Source organism: Netta rufina (assembly GCF_964035555.1).
Source record: "Netta rufina genome assembly, chromosome: 2".
NCBI classification, from domain to species: Eukaryota; Metazoa; Chordata; class Aves; order Anseriformes; family Anatidae; genus Netta; species Netta rufina.
This window is the reverse complement of record NC_140124.1, coordinates 61,487,030-61,505,405: the sequence shown is the minus strand read 5'-3', so window position 1 is coordinate 61,505,405 and position 18,376 is coordinate 61,487,030. Positions and strand designations below refer to the sequence as shown.

At 38.7% G+C, this 18,376-nt stretch overlaps 2 protein-coding genes across 4 annotated transcripts in view; one reads left to right on the top strand and one right to left on the bottom strand.

Annotated features, from left to right (window-relative positions):
* Window positions 1-16,603, bottom strand: part of BBS9 (Bardet-Biedl syndrome 9) — a 324,493-nt gene extending 307,890 nt beyond the window's left edge. The window contains exons 1-5 of the mRNA XM_084282162.1: window positions 16,501-16,603; window positions 15,558-15,672; window positions 12,531-12,681; window positions 11,328-11,392; window positions 8,517-8,630 (exon numbers count right to left, since the gene is read on the bottom strand). Coding sequence (XP_084138288.1) covers window positions 8,517-8,630; window positions 11,328-11,392; window positions 12,531-12,681; window positions 15,558-15,663 — 436 coding nt within the window. The 5' untranslated portion in view covers window positions 15,664-15,672; window positions 16,501-16,603. The remainder of the gene's footprint in view (window positions 1-8,516; window positions 8,631-11,327; window positions 11,393-12,530; window positions 12,682-15,557; window positions 15,673-16,500) is intronic.
* A 301-nt stretch (window positions 16,604-16,904) lies between these two features.
* The window catches only part of NT5C3A (5'-nucleotidase, cytosolic IIIA), a gene marked incomplete at its 5' end in the record, with an annotated part of 28,365 nt that continues 26,893 nt past the window's right edge, over window positions 16,905-18,376 (top strand). The window contains one exon of one of the 3 annotated variants that reach the window (XM_084282167.1): window positions 16,905-17,062. In XM_084282167.1, coding sequence (XP_084138293.1) covers window positions 16,951-17,062 — 112 coding nt within the window. Of the gene's footprint in view, window positions 17,089-18,376 lie in introns of all 3 variants that reach the window. The other 2 variants (XM_084282164.1, XM_084282165.1) reach the window with 2 other exon arrangements.

Here is an 18,376-nt window from a genome sequence, read left to right as displayed (position 1 = left end):
CATCTGTCTCCACAGCATAAACAAAAAAAATAGAAGGGTTGAAAGTGTTCATACTCCCACCTGAACATATAACTTATGTCCCAAAGAATAATCATAGAACTTAGATTTCACCTGGGAAAGGTCATCTTCTGATTACAGCTGATTACTTCTGATCATTCACACTTCTTAAGTGCTTTAGCTCAGGAATCCTACACTTCATGCATCAGTCTTCAGAGTGCAGAATTTGGTATTTGCTCTTTATGCACTACTGTTGCTTCATACCTTAATTACTATCTGGTCCCCCCATTCACTAATGCATACCTGAGCACATGAAATTTATGAGATAATCCATAGAGCTACCTAAGCTTCAACTAGTTCTTTCTCTTGTAAAATGCTTTTTTGTTCCTTATACAACTTCAAAAAAAAATCTCTTACTTAAACTCTCCTCAAGTGTAAGTCACATAGCTGACTCAAGACATACAAGGCAAAGAATAAAATTGTGGAGTGGTCTGCACACTTATTCAAAGCACTAGTAAGGCCACTTCTTCTCCTGCACAAGAGAATACAATTTCTTATAAGTAGGAAGAAGCAGGCTATATATTGGTAAGTCTCACTTTTTATCAAGAGTGTATGAGTAGCATATTGACTCTTTCTCAAGTTGTAGAAAGACTAAGGTTAATGGCTATAAACTAGATGAACTATAATCCATCCAACAGAAACTAGAAACATAGGAATAAGGGTGATTTTCCAAGTCACAGTGTCTTTCTCAGATTTCTCTAAGGGCAAGACTACATATTACATCTAAATACCCTCAATGAGAAGAGAGTCAAGACACAGCACAGAGAATTTCTGTATATTGTAGGTATATTATTAAGATGCCTGCAGCACTAATTATGCAAACAACACATTAGAAAGAAGTTATAAAAACTGATAATACAGTAACATAACATTTCTTTGCTGAGTTAAAATTTGGTTTTAATGCTGATATCCTGCAAATTCTCTACTGTACCAGTATGCAAATTCATCAAATTTATAAATAAGCAGTTTTTAATTCTTGTTAACTGATTACCCATCTATACAAAGTTTTATTATTACCACATGAGGGTAGTTCATGGCTTCAATTACATAAAAAATAAAAGCAAACACCAGTAAATTGATTAACCAAAATTTTTGCATTATTTTAATTAAAAGAACTAGAAATAAGATATGAAAGTTCCAACACAAAAAATTTTGCTGAAATTGCAAACAAAAAAAGAATCTAAGAATGGAAAAAAAAACATGATCAAACTATATCAATTACAAAATGTAACAACTGGCTTATAATCTAATCACTCTGTACTTATGTAGAGAAAAAATCTACTCTCACTACTTTGATAAACACGGTTTTAATTTCAACTAAGATTAAACAATATTTAGAATATTGCTTAACAAGACTTGACTATTCCTAGATAATACCAGATTTATGCCTTCCTTAAGAACTGAATGGGAGGTACACTACTGCATAAAGAATAATGAAGAAAAGGAATTCTCAACTAAAGCAATATTGTATCCAATTCACTTGCTTCTTTCATTCCATTCTTTTAATAATCTCAAATTCGCAACTCATTCATCAGAACGTTCTGCCACAAAGAATGAAGCTTTTCCCATTTTTTTTTAGTATGAATATTCAGATACTTTCAGGTGAAGCGATGACTTTCAGTTCAGCCATATAGAGTTTGAACATTCAGCATTACCAGCCCAGTAAAACGTTTTAAGCTACTGTATTTACTTGTCTTTAAAAATCTTAGTATATTACTGAAGACATTTCATAGGTACTCTCCAATATAAAAGTTCTAAACCAGCAATCCTCGTGCTGCGTCCAAGTGTGTGCACTGTTTTAAAACTCACATGAGTGTCTCCTCACCACAGAGCAACCACAGAAGTGTAAGCACATCCTTCCTCACAGTAGATAAACTCTTCAACTCAGATCTTTGATGGACAGGGTAATAGGGACAGAGCTTTGCATTTGGGTGACCAAAGATTGTTCACGTGCCTAAAAACTCTAAAATTCTCACTTCTCTCCCAAATATGTAAGACAGAACTTACATAAGACAGACCTATGCAAAATAACCTCATGCTGTTACAAACAATGATCAGGTTCTTCAATATAATCTTACCTGATAATGTTATAAGATGCTTGATTCAAATGTAAAGACACGGAATGGCACACTAGACATAAAAACAGCTTACATCATCTTGGAAAGTGCTTTCTATCAGCAAACATCACTTCGTCTAACGAAAGTTGAATTGTTAACACAGCAATCTGGGGAACATAATTCCATGACGCCATAATAATTTTACATAAGATGAGGCTATGTTGTGTGATTAAATAGATTATATAAAGTACAATTTTTGTAGACTCCAGTCTACAAAATTAGGAGTCCTCTACTAATCACAGAAATGTACGCCACTTTTTCAGTATCTTCAGGAAAGAGCTTACAGTAGAGTGTCGTGGTTTAACCCGGCCAGCAGCTAAACACCACGCAGCCATTTGCTCACCCTCCCCCTCCCTCTCTGGGACGGGGGAGAGAAATGGAAAGTGAAGCCCATGAGTTGAGATAAAGACAGTTTAATAAGACAGGAAAAAAATAATAACAAAAATAATAATAACAATAATAATAATAATACAATGGTGATAATGGGAAAGTAATAATAATATATACAAACAAGTGATGCACAATGCAATTGCTCACCACCCACTGACCGATGCCCAGCCTAACCCCGAGCAGTCTGGCCCCCTCCCCCCGGCTAGCCACCCCTATATATTGTTTAGCATGACGTCAGATGGTATGGAATACCCCTTTGGCTAGTTTGGGTCACCTGTCCTGGCTCTGTCCCCTTCCAGCTCTTACTGCACCCCCAGCCCGCCTGTTGGCAGGACAGAGCAAAAGGCTGAGATGTCCTTGGCTTGGTATAAGCACTGCTCTGCAACAATTAAAACATCGGGGTGTTATCAGCACTCTTCTCATCCTAAGCCAAAACACAGCATTCCACCAGCTACTAGGAAGAAAATTAATTCTGTTCTAACTGAAACCAGGACATAGAGTCACCTTAAGTTCTTGAAATTTTACATTTGAAATAAAACACAGACTGTGTACAATCTGTTCATTACTTAAGGGCTGTGACATTTTGTAGCTAGGTTAAGAGTTCACTTGGTTGAAAAAAAAAAAAAAAAAGTGTTCAGCACTACTAGCTTACATGATTTTACCATGAATCATCCTTTCTAAAAGGATCCATATGCTAGAATAATGGTCTTGCAAAAGAAACTCAATTTACAGCCCTAAGATGACAACAAAAAATTTAGAATTATGAAATCCTGATATATGCAGACATTCTACATAATAAATATAATGAATTAAAAATTAAGTTCAATTTTTGAAAACCTGTGCTCAAGATCAAGAATTCTAAGTATGTAATTATATACTTCTGACATCACTTCCTGATAGCTTTCATGTTTTTATTTTAGTTTCAGTGTACAGAGAAATCAGGAAACAAAAGTAAAGTTAAAGCACCAAAGAAGTTCTATAATAGTCATTCTCTTTGCCAGAGGTTTTTCCACATTCTAAGTAACTGACAACTAATTATGCCTACAATGAGCCTGAATTATACTTCAGGCCTTGCAGGTTGTTTCTTACCCCCGTTCACTTTTTTAAAGCTTTCCATTAGCTTTGTTTGGAAGTCTAGTTAAACACACAAGAGATTTCCTGTTTCCATTTCCCACTTCCCTGGCCCTTTGACTTTTACTTTCAGCAAAACGGTTAAGTTCATTTTGCCTTTTTGCTACAAGGCTACAGCCAGCGAAATACATTTTATTTTAATCAATAAAACACTTTTTATCAGGTTTTCAGAAAGTGCTATTGTATTTTCATCAAGTCTTGCAGTAAATACACCTGTAGAATCAGTTCAAGTATCAAAGCAGTTGGAGAGGCAGTGCACTAATGAAAACATGTAGTGAGGGGACCATCTAGTGGTGACTTAACTACATCCCATGCACTTTTAGAAGGAAAGCACGCATTCTCTTCAAGTAGATGGGCATATTTGTTCAGTTTTGGTCTGTCTTTAGTTTATAACTTCAATAATGTATTATATTTAGATTTCAGCTTTGTGTGCTCAGACTACGTGAATGGATTTGTTGATTTTCATCAACACGTTCCTGTTCTAAAAATAACAACGCCAGTTCTGTATATATGGAAGCTGCTCACAGCATCAAGTTTTCGATTTGAAAATGCTGCCATGAATGAAGTTGCTAGGAGGTGGCCTAGTAAGTAGGTTTCTATTTAGCTCACATATCTCTCTTCAGCAAGGAGATCTCCAATACCATCTTCCTTAATAAATACAGGAGACCAAAATCATCAGTCAAGAAATAACAGTTTACTTTGTATGTTTTACATCTCCATCACATCTCACCTAAACAGACTAGCAGGTTAACAGACCAAATCATAACATAACAAGGGCATAAGTACATTGATGCAAACTAGCAGGGACAGGAGAGCAAAGCTTACATTGGAGAAAGCTGACTGAAAATCATGCAATACATAACTAGTGACTGGACTCTAAGTCTTTACTGAACATTTCAAACAACCGCAGAGACACCCTTCCCCAGCTACCACATTAATAGAAGCTGTGAGAAACCCTCCTCCCTAATGAAGCTGCCAAGGGTAGAGTAGGCACAGGGAGAGGTTTATGTAATTGCACATTTAAATACAGATGAAGAAAAGCTGGTGAACCTTCATAACCCAGTTGAACCATAAAGCAGTAGCAGAGCACTTGTTTCTAAAAGCTCTATTCTGTTTAGATTCTGAAAACCTCTGATAGGTCTCCAGGTCAGCCAACATTCAGGAGAGACCTCAGGCAGTTTCTCCAGAAGATAAGCTGCTTTTTAAGCTAGAAAAACAGGCTTCACTCCAATATAATCTGAAAAAAAAATAATGAAAATTGCAAGCTTGGTCTGAACAAACCTCTTCCTCTTCAGCTTTTGTAAGGGTCTTATGGGATTTTCAGCAGTTCAGAAAGTCAAAAAAAACATTGAATTGAAACTGAGTTCTTCTCCATACCTTGATGCAGGGTTACCTAACTGTTGCCTCATTTTCATACCAGTCACATATTCTGACTTGTGTACCAGCTTGTTTTATGACATCTTTACAGCGCAGGATGGAGTAGGTGGAACTGAGAAGGTTCTTGAGGACTATGGAGTATGCTCAAGCTCTTTCCCCTCCAGGTTCTTTATAAAGTGGGGAAGAGAAGTCAGGAATAGGTAAATCTCACCCACCTTCACTGTTTACTTTCTCAAAAGGAATTTCCAAAGGAATAAGCAGCTGAAAACAAACCACTCACCAAGGTCCATGTGGATGTGCTAACTCCGGAACAGTAGATGGGAGTTGTGTGCTGGCTTTACATCCAGATTTTCAAAACTGACTATGCAACCTTATAGCATCAAGAGACTAACAAAGCACTTTGCATCCCAGTTAAGGCCACAGCTACAGTGGCCTGCTTGACAGCAGACTCCAACTGCATGTGGGTAGAAATCATATTACAAGTGACTACAGAATAAGTCTGAATGCCAAGATGTATTTTATTTGAGGTAAGGGCAAGCAGTGAAGTGGTCATTTTCTTCAGTTTCCATTAAACTGACAGGCAGCTGTTTGGAAGCAGTTCAATAAGAAAGAACAAATGAAATACAGAGTAGTAACTAGAACCCAAAGAACTCCTAGTCCCAAGAAAGGACAGAAAACCCTCAAAAATGTCATTGGACACCAGTATAAGCAAGTGTACAAAAATTCAAATTCTATTTTTTCTTTTACTGGTATCAACTGGTATGCCTGTGGAGAATGAGTTCCTTTACCACTAAAGGTATAGGATTAGGAGCTCCATATAAAGAAACAAAAAAATCCAGCATTATCTTCAACAAGAGAAGTCTAAGACTGAGCAATTTCATAGATCAAGTGCCCTGTGGACTCCTGCAGCATTCTTCTTTGCTTCCTCAGATGAAAGATTATATTCCTGGGGGATTTACATTCCCTTTCCTTCCCTGACACTCACACAGCATGCTTTCCTTGTACTCCTGTTCAACTGCCATTCTCCTGTGTCTGCTCCAGTAGCTCTGTAAACATGACCTCTGAAGTGCCTCTTTCACCTTCTCATTGTTTCAAGGATGCTTGAATACAGCAATAAGAAAGAGACACATATTAGTCACAGCAGTAACGGAGAAGGCTATAAATATAAAAACCCTCCCTGCATTTTGTTAGTCCACTTCTAGATTATGGTGTAGAGGTCAGACTGCTAGCAAAGCAAGCTTACTCCTGCACACTTACACCGTTATAAATTAACCTCCACTGAGGTGAGAGACTTTGCAGATGCCTGGCCAGGATTCTAGAAGTCAGGAAGTCACATAGTCAAATGAAATATTTATTTACAGACTGTTAGCTGTCAATTGCAGCACAGAAGATCTGCCAAAGAAACACACAGATAGCACAACAGACCAGACTAGGACAGGTATCTGTTTTACTGAAGTTAACAGCCTTTAGACCTTCTTTCCAGATCACTGACTGGTCTTGCAAGATGGAAAATATCCACATTATCATTTATAACCCTCAAGAAGAAGATGAGATGGTACTTAAAAATCATGGCAAAAGACTAGGGACAAGACTAAAAGTATAGCCTTGACAAGAGATCTAGTAAGACACTCCAGAAAAGACACAAAGATGGATATTCAATTCAGAAAAGCCGTAAGAAAACCACACAAAATTCAGATGATTTTCTCGTGTCCACTTTGCCTATTTCTCTGATGCTTCAATGCTTGCCTTAGTGAATGATCAAGCTGCTGATAGCAAGCTACATAATTTTCCCATATTTAGGTCTTAAATAAAAAGCTTTTTTATCTTATGATAGGAATGGGGATTATTTATAAATCTTTCGTCATTGTTTATTAACATTCTCGCAATCTCAAAACAAGATTTGAGGCCACTCTTTTCCCACAGCAATCAACAAACTATTGCAAACTGGAACATGAGGAAGAAAGGAAAAGGAGAGCAGTCTGACATGCTGGGACAGAAGCACTACTAGGAATCAGGAGAAACAGAACTTGCCAGAGTTCCCTTTGCTGTTTCTGCTGCTTTGTCTGTCAGGACTGGCTCATGATTTGACTGTCCTAGGTGTCGAGAAGCGTTTGGCTAGCCAAATAGGTTCTGAAGTAAATATTACCCTTTCTTCTAGCCTGCAAAGAGGTTCTCTTCATTTTGTGACTTGCATTCCACACAGGTTTTGATAAGATATCTGTAGATACATCTAGTATCAATACTGAGCTGGTGGTTAGATCTCTATCCAGAATCTCCATGGAAATCCAGAGTTTATTCTGCACATGCAATGGTGGTAAAAAGGCATTTTGTCTTATCCATCCACCACTCCAGACACACTAATAATTCTTAGTTTATGATCCTTTGATATATCCATTACTGCAATCCCATTGCAGCATGGCAGGAATCACACTATTACCTCTTCTCATTTTTTGAGAAACTCTGTATCTTCTTTTTAAAGTTAGCACAAATAAGCCCATGAACTATACACTCACCCCCTCAAGCTGTTCATGGCATTTCTCATTTTCTCATCCACATGACTTAAGAGTCAATTTCTCTAAGGTGCTCGTACAAAATTAGTAGATGAAAGCCACTTTAATCAGTATGAATTGTGGATAGCTTAATTCAAGCCCAGAGACAAGCCTGAGTTTAGGGTTAATCTTCTAGTAATAATCTTACAGTGCATTATCACAGCTCCAGAACTGTGGGGTCATACGCATATATTTATCATATACTCAGAAGACTTTTTGCCTCAGTAAAGTAATATTATTTTGTGAAAAGCTTGGTCACATTACTTGTGCAGATCCCCTATTATTGCCAGTGAAGCTTGTCTTCTGAAGAGAAATTGCTGTTATGTAGAACAAATCTAAATGATTCCAGATCAGAATATAAAATAGCATTCATAATTGTGTCACAAGTTCAAAGACTGAAATCTATTAAACATTCAAAACTACAAATACACCATAAGCATTACTTTCCACCATTATGTTTTTCCAATCATAGTTTTATTTATTTTTTTCAGTCCGTATTACGCATCTCTAAAGAGACTCAGTAGTTTAGGTTCAGAGAATGGAAGTGTTGACTTATTCCTTCACCTGGGATAAGAAAGCTACAGAAAAGCAAAATGGAATTAAAGCATGGAAGAAAATAATTACTTTGGATGTTAAAATATTATTTAAAAAAAAAAATCAGTATTATCCTTATAAGTTCATATCTTGTTCAATATGTAAGAAAACAACTATTTTGTGTTTAATATTCTTTGCCTCATTTTAACTCCTCCCATCCCCCTACATCAGATAAAAGACATTATCATTGAGAAAGATGGTCTCCCCTCTAGATAACAGTAGCCTGCAGCCTTTCAAGATTTAAGTTAACCCTCAACTATTCACAGGTAAACAAATAAAGAGTATGCAGCAAGGAGCTTACCTTTTACACCACCAAATGGTCCATAAGTCATATTGCAAGCAGTTCTCTGAAGATTATGTTCATACATCAGTTTAATCTGATACTGGTTCCCATGTTCAACATTCCCCTGAGTTCCTACCCAAAAAAAAAAGTATATATTTCACATCATTTATCCATGCAATTTGGAAGAAGGAGTATCAGTTTAAAGAGCAACCTGAAAAGCTGTAACTTATTCCTAATGACTTAGATACGAGGGCTGAAATTGCTGTTTTCTTAAAAGAAAAAAGAATTCTCAAAGGCCAGAACCACAACTAAGGTCCCAATATACTAACTACTGTATAAAGATTTAGCAAGATGCTGAAGTTTTATTGTTCAATAGTTTTCTTCATGTTAGACACACCTTTAAGATCAGAAAAAGTCTACTCAAAAAGGCAGAATTCTTAAAATTCTCGCTTTTATTCAGTGGATATACTATATCCAACAACACAGGCTGAGTTGTAAACGTCTTTGCCTCAAATTGAGCTGTAGCCAGTTAAGTTGTTGTGTTTTTTGTTTTTTTGTTTGTTTTGTTTTTTGTTTTGTTTTTTTTTTAAAAAAAAAAAAGCTATGTTTAGGGTACATTTATCTCACTTGCCTTTACCCAGTCTGAAATTCAATGCAGTGATTTAAGAGTGCAAAGAGAGACACACACATACAGTGACAGCAATAATTTTATCATACATATCACATTCTCAAAAGCATCTGCATAAACTAGTTTCCTGAACCCTTCACAGAACTAGCAGAAATTCAAGAAGCCTTTCTAAAGAAACTGAAGGTACAGCTCCCCTTTTAATAATCAAGAATATTTTCTGCCTGCCCACAAAAAAAAATACTCAGTTCTTCATCGTATAGAGTAACACTTTAGGAATCATATCAGAAAACAAGAAAAAATAACAACAAAAAAGAATTTGAGAATAGTTACATCAGCATAGGAAAAAAAAAAAAATCTCTTGAGCAAATGAGATCTAAACCAAGCCTATCACAACTTGAGATATGCAAAGATTACTTCAACACTCATCTTAACAACATGCCATGAAAGACTTGTAACTCACGCTAACCTTTTAGGGAACTGCTCCAACTAAAATCCACTACAGCTCTTAAGCTGTTACCATGAAGGTAGGCCCACATTCAAGAGAAGATCGGAACAGACATAGAGGAAAGCCCTGGCTGGATGAGTATCTACCTAAAGAGCAATATCAGAGGAAAAACAATCAAGAAGGTAATCAGTCTGTGCACACTAATGGTAATACAAGATCCAGGCCATTCTTTAGTTAGCCTTGAAGGATGCTTTCATTCATACAGGAGAAACAGCATAGATTTGCCTTATTATGAATAACAAACACCTTGTGATGTGTATAAAACATGTAAAATTCCACTTTATGACACCGAAATTTGCTGCGGAAGCATAAAGAAATAGTGATTTGGTTTTTGAAGGAGCTGTTTCAAGAGTTTGAAGAGTTCTGATAAAGTTACTATCACAGCATGAATGCTTACCAATTAGCATGAAGTATCTATTGAAGGACTGTAAAACAGTATTACTTTGGTGTTTAAGCCACATAGACAGCAAGTTATAATTAGAAAGAGTTCTAAACTGACCTGTTTGTTGTATGCTGTTAATGGAAGTATTAAATTGTTTTAATAAGTTATACTGGCAGGCAACAACTGTAAAACTTAAGTACCTTTACAGAGAAGCACAAGTATGGAAGTGGCATTATATCTCAAAGTATTACCCCTCAACAAAAACCAACTTTACAGGTGTCTCCATGCAAGATAACTAGTAGACAGTTTGGTTATGAAGACATGCTGTCCTTTCAGATTCTATCTGCCCACTGAGCTATGAACAGGAAGCAAGCTGCTCCTAGAAGTAAACTATGCTTTCACAGTGGGAGCAACCCCAGCTGTCACTGCACAGAGGTGAACAATATGTGGTTGTCTACTGAATTTTGAAGACAAGGATAGTCAGTAGAACTCTTACATATGTGCTTTGCACATGTACTAGAAAGAATTCAATGCAGAGTCTTTTGTGACTTGTCTCTTTATATACTGCATGAACAGAACACTTAGATTTCCAGACAAAGGAAATAGGAAAAAGAAAGGATTTAAAGAAAAACCATAGTAATTTCACCTTTTTACCAATGTTAACCTCTTATCTTCACCTGGGCTGCATTACCAATCTTCTGGCTTTCTAGGAAGTTCAGATTTTTGAGTTAAGAAGTAACTATAATTTTTTCGTACTTAAAAAAAAATAGGTAAACTGTCATTAAACAACCATTTGTCCATTAGCATGCTAAATAGTAAGTTACTTTTAGAACTGTAACAAGCACTAGTTATTCAAAAGCAGAAGTTTTACCATACGCCTATGTACATTCAGACAAATCCTTCATAACATGCAGACACTGCACCAGCTAAGACTCATAGCTAATCTTTGTAAGCAATGCCATGACTTCTGTAAGAAGTCGTCGTTATCAGATCAACTCCATCTTCCTGTGGGAGAGCAAGTAGAACAACACAAGAAAAAAAAAAAAAAAAGTAGGACTCCAGCACTGCCAATTGCAGACACACATCACAGTATCTCAAGCACCAAGCAGATCACCAGGTCATTAGCCACTGGGAGATATTTGGATATAATTACTAACATTTCTTCTTCTTACATGAGTGAGTGCTAGAACATTATGACTGCAGCTCTACAGGGATGATGAGCAAACACTCTGTATATTCCAAGTTAAGCATTTAACCTGATCCAACTTTAGTATGATCCTAAAACCACAAGATAGTTTGCATCTGTAAACTAACCTGAAACAGCATATACACAGAGTTTTCGGCAATGCAACACAGCCAGATGAAGTCCTTCAGTACCACTGTAAAAAAAGGGAGTAGGAAAAAACAGTTAAGATAAATTTCAAGTAAAATGCATGAGATAAAAAATTCAAAATCACTGTCAAAATGTCAACATTACTTTCAGGTGTTGGCCAGGTTTAAGAATATTAGATGTGAACATAAAACAACCGAGAACTAATCTTCCAAAATTTAAAGCTACTTTCAAAATTAAAATGAATCCTTACAGAACATTTTTTCAGATTTAAGTATGAAAGGCAGGTCAACTATTTCCCCAGTTTAGCTTGCAAAACATTCCAAACAAGATGCTGTTTTCTCTCAACTTCTCAACTCTTCAAAAAACTAAATGGATGGGAAGATCATTATTTGAGACAAGTACTATTCAGCAGCCACATACATTGTTTTTAAAATTCGGTTTTGTACTACTTGCAAAACTAAATCAATTAAACTATTCACCTTCCTCTTGCCCAAAAATTATGTAGCACTTTCAATTGAGCAGGCTCTTGCGCTAAAATTAAAGAATAAGTTTTAGATCTCTTCACAAGCCAAAGCATTATCATTTCTGCACGAGGCCAGTCCATGAGTACTTAAAGAACAAAATCCAACAGACATAGGCCTTTTGTCTTGAAAAAAATTTAAGGAAATCTTCCCATGGTAAGTACAGGCTTGACTCATAGTTTAGAATGATATTTCCTCCGATGTAGATTCTCTTATATCTAATTAAATATAGAGTCTTTTCCTTAGGGCCATAGTATTTCTCCTCTATCTGGAGGCTTATTTCCATTAAATTCCTTAGTATCTACGATCTTCAATCTTCTATCAAACATCCCCAAACTGACCAATGTTACATCTTAAAACACCGCAAGTTACTGAAATTTTCTGTTAACACCTAAAAAATGTAATTTTTTTTCCTGTCCTATATACTTCAAAAAAAAAAAAATACAAGTACCTGAAAGATTTTCCTTCAGTTAGACATTAAGCAAAAAATCTCTCCTATGAAGACGGTTCAACAAGCAGACCAAATGCGTACTATGGTATTCACAGATGCAATCAATCAGCATCAATAAGGAAACTGAAGCCACTCCCCACCACCCAAAACAATGAAAGTAAAATATCTAAGCCTTAAATAATGATCAGCAACACGCGCTGTTGTTCACTTACGAAACAAATTTTCCCACTTCCACCTGCAGTATTGGTTCTTGTAACTGCACTTCCAAGAGCAAGTCTTCAGCTTGCATGTCATCCCCAGGTTTCACAGGATGTGGATGAAAGATTCGGAGATATCCCATATAACTGCCCACAATAATTTTATCTATAAAAAAAATAACCAAATGAGATTACAAAATACAATAACACGTGTAGAACTAGATTTAGTGCAGAAATGCTCCAAAGAATACCCTAAAATGAAAGAACATTTCCATGATTCAACTAACACTGATTATGTTCTGTCTTCTAGACAGAGCAATTAGTAATTAGGTTAACAGAAATGAGTTTTTTTCCTCACCAATGTAAGCCTGTCAGCAAAGGGTTCAAAATAGCAGTCATAATGGTGGTAGCACTGACCTTTGTTACCACTATAATTCTAAACTGACGTTCACACTTGTTAGGAAAAACATCACTTTCTGTTTTTTGATAGTAATTCAAACTTTTAGCTTCAACAACTAGGATTTGTGTTTATATGTATCGTACCAGCAGAACTGCTAAAATTTAAGATTGGATTTGTGCAAGTGTCAGCAGTTCCAAACTAGATACAGGTAATTACTACATCCGGTCAACAGATTAAAACAAGAAAGCAAGGCCTTGAGACCACCTGATCTTGATACAGTTTGCTTACCCCAAATTGAAGTACAATAGTCACACTAGGTTTATTCTGGGATCAGTATTTTAAACAAGCATGCATTTGCTAACAACCAAGAGACTAACAACAAAATTAATTAAAAAAAAAAAAAAAAAGAACTGCCTCCCATGATAACTGCTAACAACCTAACGGTGTAGCTGGGACTTATTTCCTTCAGTTATATATAGGGCAACTTTATCAACGAAGATCAAATCCAATAGAATTTGTCTGTAAGTAAGGACAATTGACTAATGCTCCCAAACCAAGTTCACCAGTCTCTAAAGGTTTGGCATAGTTCCACAGGACCTCAAGTCAATAGTTCAGAACAGCTACCCGTGTCCTCTCTTCTCTAACCACAAAAAAAAAAAAACTTGCACCCACGAGTCCCTTATTCATAGAATATTGTCCACTTCCTCCACTCATCTTTTCCTCAGCTCCGTAACAAGTATTCCAACAGCAGTAAATTAAGAATGGTATAACCTGTATGATTAAACCTATTTTAGAATTTATTAAAAATACTTATCTACATAAGGATATTTTGCCCTATTGCTTGGCTACTGCAACTAGCTGCATTCACTTTTGGTTCTGAACTCCAGACAAAAAGAAGCCTAGTTTTAAAAGATAAAGTGTTACAATGTTACAACATAAAACATAAAGTGTTACAACTGCATGAAGTTCAACAAGGCCAAGTGCCGGGTCCTGCACCTGGGGCGCAATAACCCCAAGCAGAGCTACAGGCTGGGAGAGGAATGGTTGGAGAGCTGCCAGGCAGAGAAGGACCTGGGAGTGATGGTGGATAGTCGGCTGAATATGAGCCAGCAGTGTGCTCAGGTGGCCAAGAAGGCCAACGGCATCCTGGCTTGTATCAGGAACAGCGTGACCAGCAGGGCTAGGGAGGTGATCGTCCCCCTGTACTCAGCTCTGGTGAGGCCGCACCTCGAGTACTGTGTTCAGTTTTGGGCCCCTCGCTACAAGAAGGACATGGAGGTGCTTGAGCGGGTGCAGAGAAGGGCGACGAAGCTGGTGAGGGGCCTGGAGAACAAGTCCTACGAGGAGCGGCTGAGGGAGCTGGGCTTGTTCAGCCTGGGGAAGAGGAGGCTCAGGGGCGACCTTATCGCTCTCTATGGGTACCTCAAGGGAGGCTGTAGCGAGGTGGGGGTTGGTCTGTTCTCCCACGTGCCTGGTGACAGGACGAGGGGGAATGGGCTTAAGTTGAGCCAGGGGAGTTTTAGGTTAGATCTTAGGAAGAACTTCTTTACTGAAAGGGTTGTGAGGCATTGGAACAGGCTGCCCAGGGAAGTGGTGGAGTCACCATCCCTGGAAGTCTTTAAAAGACGTTTAGATATAGAGCTTAAGGATATGGTTTAGTGGGGACTGTTAGTGTTAGGTCAGAGGTTGGACTCGATGATCTTGAGGTCTCTTCCAACCTAGAAATTCTGTGATTCTGTTTATTACAAAGGAATTTGTTACAAGTGTTTATTTATTAGTTTACTAGAAGTGTAAATAAACATTTTATTGTTACTAATTAAAAGACTGCTACTCCTACAATGCTATTTAAGCTCTGCTTTTATATCAGTTACATTTTTCCATTAAGAAAGGATTCTACCTCTAACACCCTCAGTTCAATTCCATTTGAAAAAGTTAAACAGAAACATAACTCAACTTTGTTGAAATTCTCCTGAAAAGAAGTCTAGCAATGGTGAAATCAAACTCAAGAATCTCTACTAAGCAAGAACAAAGATGTGAGATAGGCACAACAGTCTAATATAGAATGCCTCAAGTATTTAAATATATACACAAGAACTCTCCCTGACAGGAAAGATCATGACTGGTGTAAATATTCCCTCAAAGAGGCATCGTTTCAGTTCCAGACTTCGCTTTCATATTATTAATGACTATGTAAAAAGGCAGGGTTTATGGAGAGTTACTTATTTCAATGTCCTCATATTTTCCACACACAAATGGCTGTTTTCTGATTGTAAATATCTTCTTAGCTTGTTAATTCTCACCCTCCTTTTTAAACTCTTTCACCTGTAAGTTCTTTTAATAACTGATATAGTTGCATCCATGACAAACTAAAAAAGTTTTGTTTTAAAGATACCTACCACTGAGAGAATAAAACATGAGAGAAACTACTACTGAACACAAGAAAGAATTTAGATGGTTAGAAACCCAGATACATACCAGACAAATGGTACTGTATGTGTCTTATTAATTCTATACGGACACATTAAAAAAAGCAGACAAACTAATTAGTCTGGCTAACAAGTTTTCAGTATATGTTGATTTGATAAAAGTAAACCTGTACCTGCATAGTTTAGGAGTAACCAGTCAGCTAATTGTAATTTTACCTTGGCCACTGTTATCAACATCAGCAACACACAGACAGCCTTGATCAAATTCTTCCTTTTCTCCAAGCGTTGTGGACCACCAGTCTCGAGCTTTAAACAAGGACATTCTTTTTCACTGGGAAGGAAACAAACTGTTGTTACAATCTATTCTAACATATACATCAGTCCAAACAAACATCCTTTTTCATTGGTAACAACTACGTATATTCCATCTGTTAGTTTCACATTGCTCTAGTGGAAGCCAAATACATGTCAATTTCAGACGTTTCTGGTCATGTACTTTAAAAAAAATCTTGCCATGAATTCACAGACTAATTGTGATGGATTAACATTAAAAGATAAAAAAGCAAGAGAGTTGCAATTTTTTAAAGCTATTAAGTCTTTTGTAAGAAGCACTAAAACCAGTCGTTTAAAAGTTTTTAAAGTCACAGAGCTGAGGTTCTCTTGCTCACCAAGGAAAACCAGCAAAAATATGGTTTCTGATGTTGGTCCTCCATAAAATAGTTTATTTTAGAGAAGCGAACGAAGATATAAATAGCATCCAAACCTCTACTGATTAATCGCCTTGAAGGTGCCCTAGTGACGCAACCAAAGAACTTGACCAGACAGGGCACAAATCAGCTTTCCTGCTCCTTACCTGCTGCTATTTTAAGAACCAGCAAACACGACTAATCCTTCTGCCCGCGGCTCGCTAATAACACTATCCCAGTTCAAAACTCACAGCTCCTGGCCCGTGTTTTGTGCCAGCTGCACCTCCAGAAAATCACAGAATGGTTTGGGTTGGAAGGGACCTTAAAGCCCACACAGTTCCACCCCCCTGCCATGGGCAGGGACACCTCCCACCAGCCCAGGCTGCCCAAAGCCCCATCCAGCCTCCCCATCCAGCCTCCCCATCCCTCCAGAAGCCCACAGTCCGCCTGCCCCCTCCGGAGGCGGCCCTTACCGGGGGACCAGCAGCGCGGCCCCCACCCGAGGCCGGGAGCTGGAGGCCGGCGCCGTTACGGTCCCTTCCCCGCCGCCATTTTAGGCGCCGTTGTCAGGGCGCCTTGGCAACCGCCGCCGCGGGCGGCGCTGGGAAATGTAGTTCGGTGCCGGCGGAAGCGGCGCTTGGCAAAGTGGAGGGGGAGACGGTTGGGTCCTCCCACTTCTGCCCAGGGAGGGGGGTGAGCGGGGAAACAGAACATCACTCGCACTCCAGAGGACCATCCAGCTCCCGGTGGGTATTTTCCCTTTCCACACCCTCTCTCACCAACCTTCTTTCCTTTTTCAACGGCTGCGTTTCCCCCTTTTTTCCCCCCTCTCCCTCCCCCTTTCCCTGAGACTTGGTACGGCCGGGCCTGAGGCGGTGCGGCCGTTGCCGGGCGGCGGGGACGGGCGCTTGGCGGCGGCCGCCATGGACCGTGCCGCCGTGGCCAAGATGGGGGCGGTGGCCAGCGCCAGCCTCTGCGCCCTGGTGGGCGGCGTGGTGCTGGCCCAGTACATCTTCACCATCAAGAAGAGGACGGGCAGGAAGACGAAGATCATCGAGATGGTGCGTGGTTAGGGGCGCCGCGGGGGCAAGGACGGGCGAGAGGGGCACAGGACGGGAGCAAGGACGGGCGAGAGGGGCTCAGCCGGGGCACGGCGGTGGCGCTGAAACCCTTCCAAAACAAACCCGAGTTTGTCGCCTGGGCAGCGCTGCGCCGGGGAGCTGGGCAGAAACCGGCCCGTCCCGGCCCTTGGTATCCGTCAGTGCCTCCCCTACAAAGCCTTGCAAAAAGCCCGGATTCTTTATTTATTGGCTTATCTATACCTGAAAACCCAGACTATCCTAAAACAACTACATCTGCGTATGCAGACTCAGAGAGACTTTCCCAAGAACAACTAAGCGTGTGTGTGCAGACTCAGAAATGTCCCACTTGCCTATCGACCCCAGCACTTAGCAGTGTCAGTCACATGGGGCACTTTTTGTGGCTCCCGAGCGTTATTCCGGTGAGCATCCTTCACCTGGTGCAGCCCTCTTACTTGCTGCTGGAAGAAGGACTTACATGGTATTTGTAGTTACCAGTCGCATGGTTCATTCAGTGGTTTCCTTTCTGCTTTCCAGGAGCTCTCTTACAACATGTGGGAGAGCAGGAACTTTGGGTTGCCCCCATTTGGATAGCTTTTAGACCTATTTCTTTAAAAAAAAAAAATGGATTCTAAAGTAGGATTTTTTAAAACATACTGTAGAACAATACTGATTAACTGTAGAATCATAGTCATAGAATGGCCTCAGTTGAAAAGTTTGCAACTAGTTTGCAACTATAAGTTACTCTTTTTTATTGCTAATACTGATAATGCTAGAATCTACGTTTATTGTGGACACTAAAATGACAAAATCTAAAAGCCTGATCATATATCAAAAGGCAGATGAAATAGTTTTCACCAACTCCAATTCTCAATATCGCAGTTGAGTTGTAGGTCAAAAAATGCGTAATAATTGCTATGGTTGTGTCTGCATTAACTTTCTCTGCAGTGTTTAAATGATGCATGATGCTGGGAGGACTTCAACTCTTTACCTTCGTTGTAAAGATTTTGCCTTTGCTAGGAAAAAAGTATTGTGTCAATAACAAATCAATTTCTGGTAAATGAATCTCTTTGGTAAGCATTTCAGATAGGTTTTTCAGAACTATATTCTTGGACACCGACCTGTGATCCTAAATAGATACTTCTGAAAATTCTTCTTTTAGGATCAGAGCTTTTTTCAACTGTAAATTACAAGGGAAAAGTAAAGCTTGTTCAGAGCATGTCAGCGTTCTCACACGGAAATATTTTACCAATTAGATTCAACACATTAA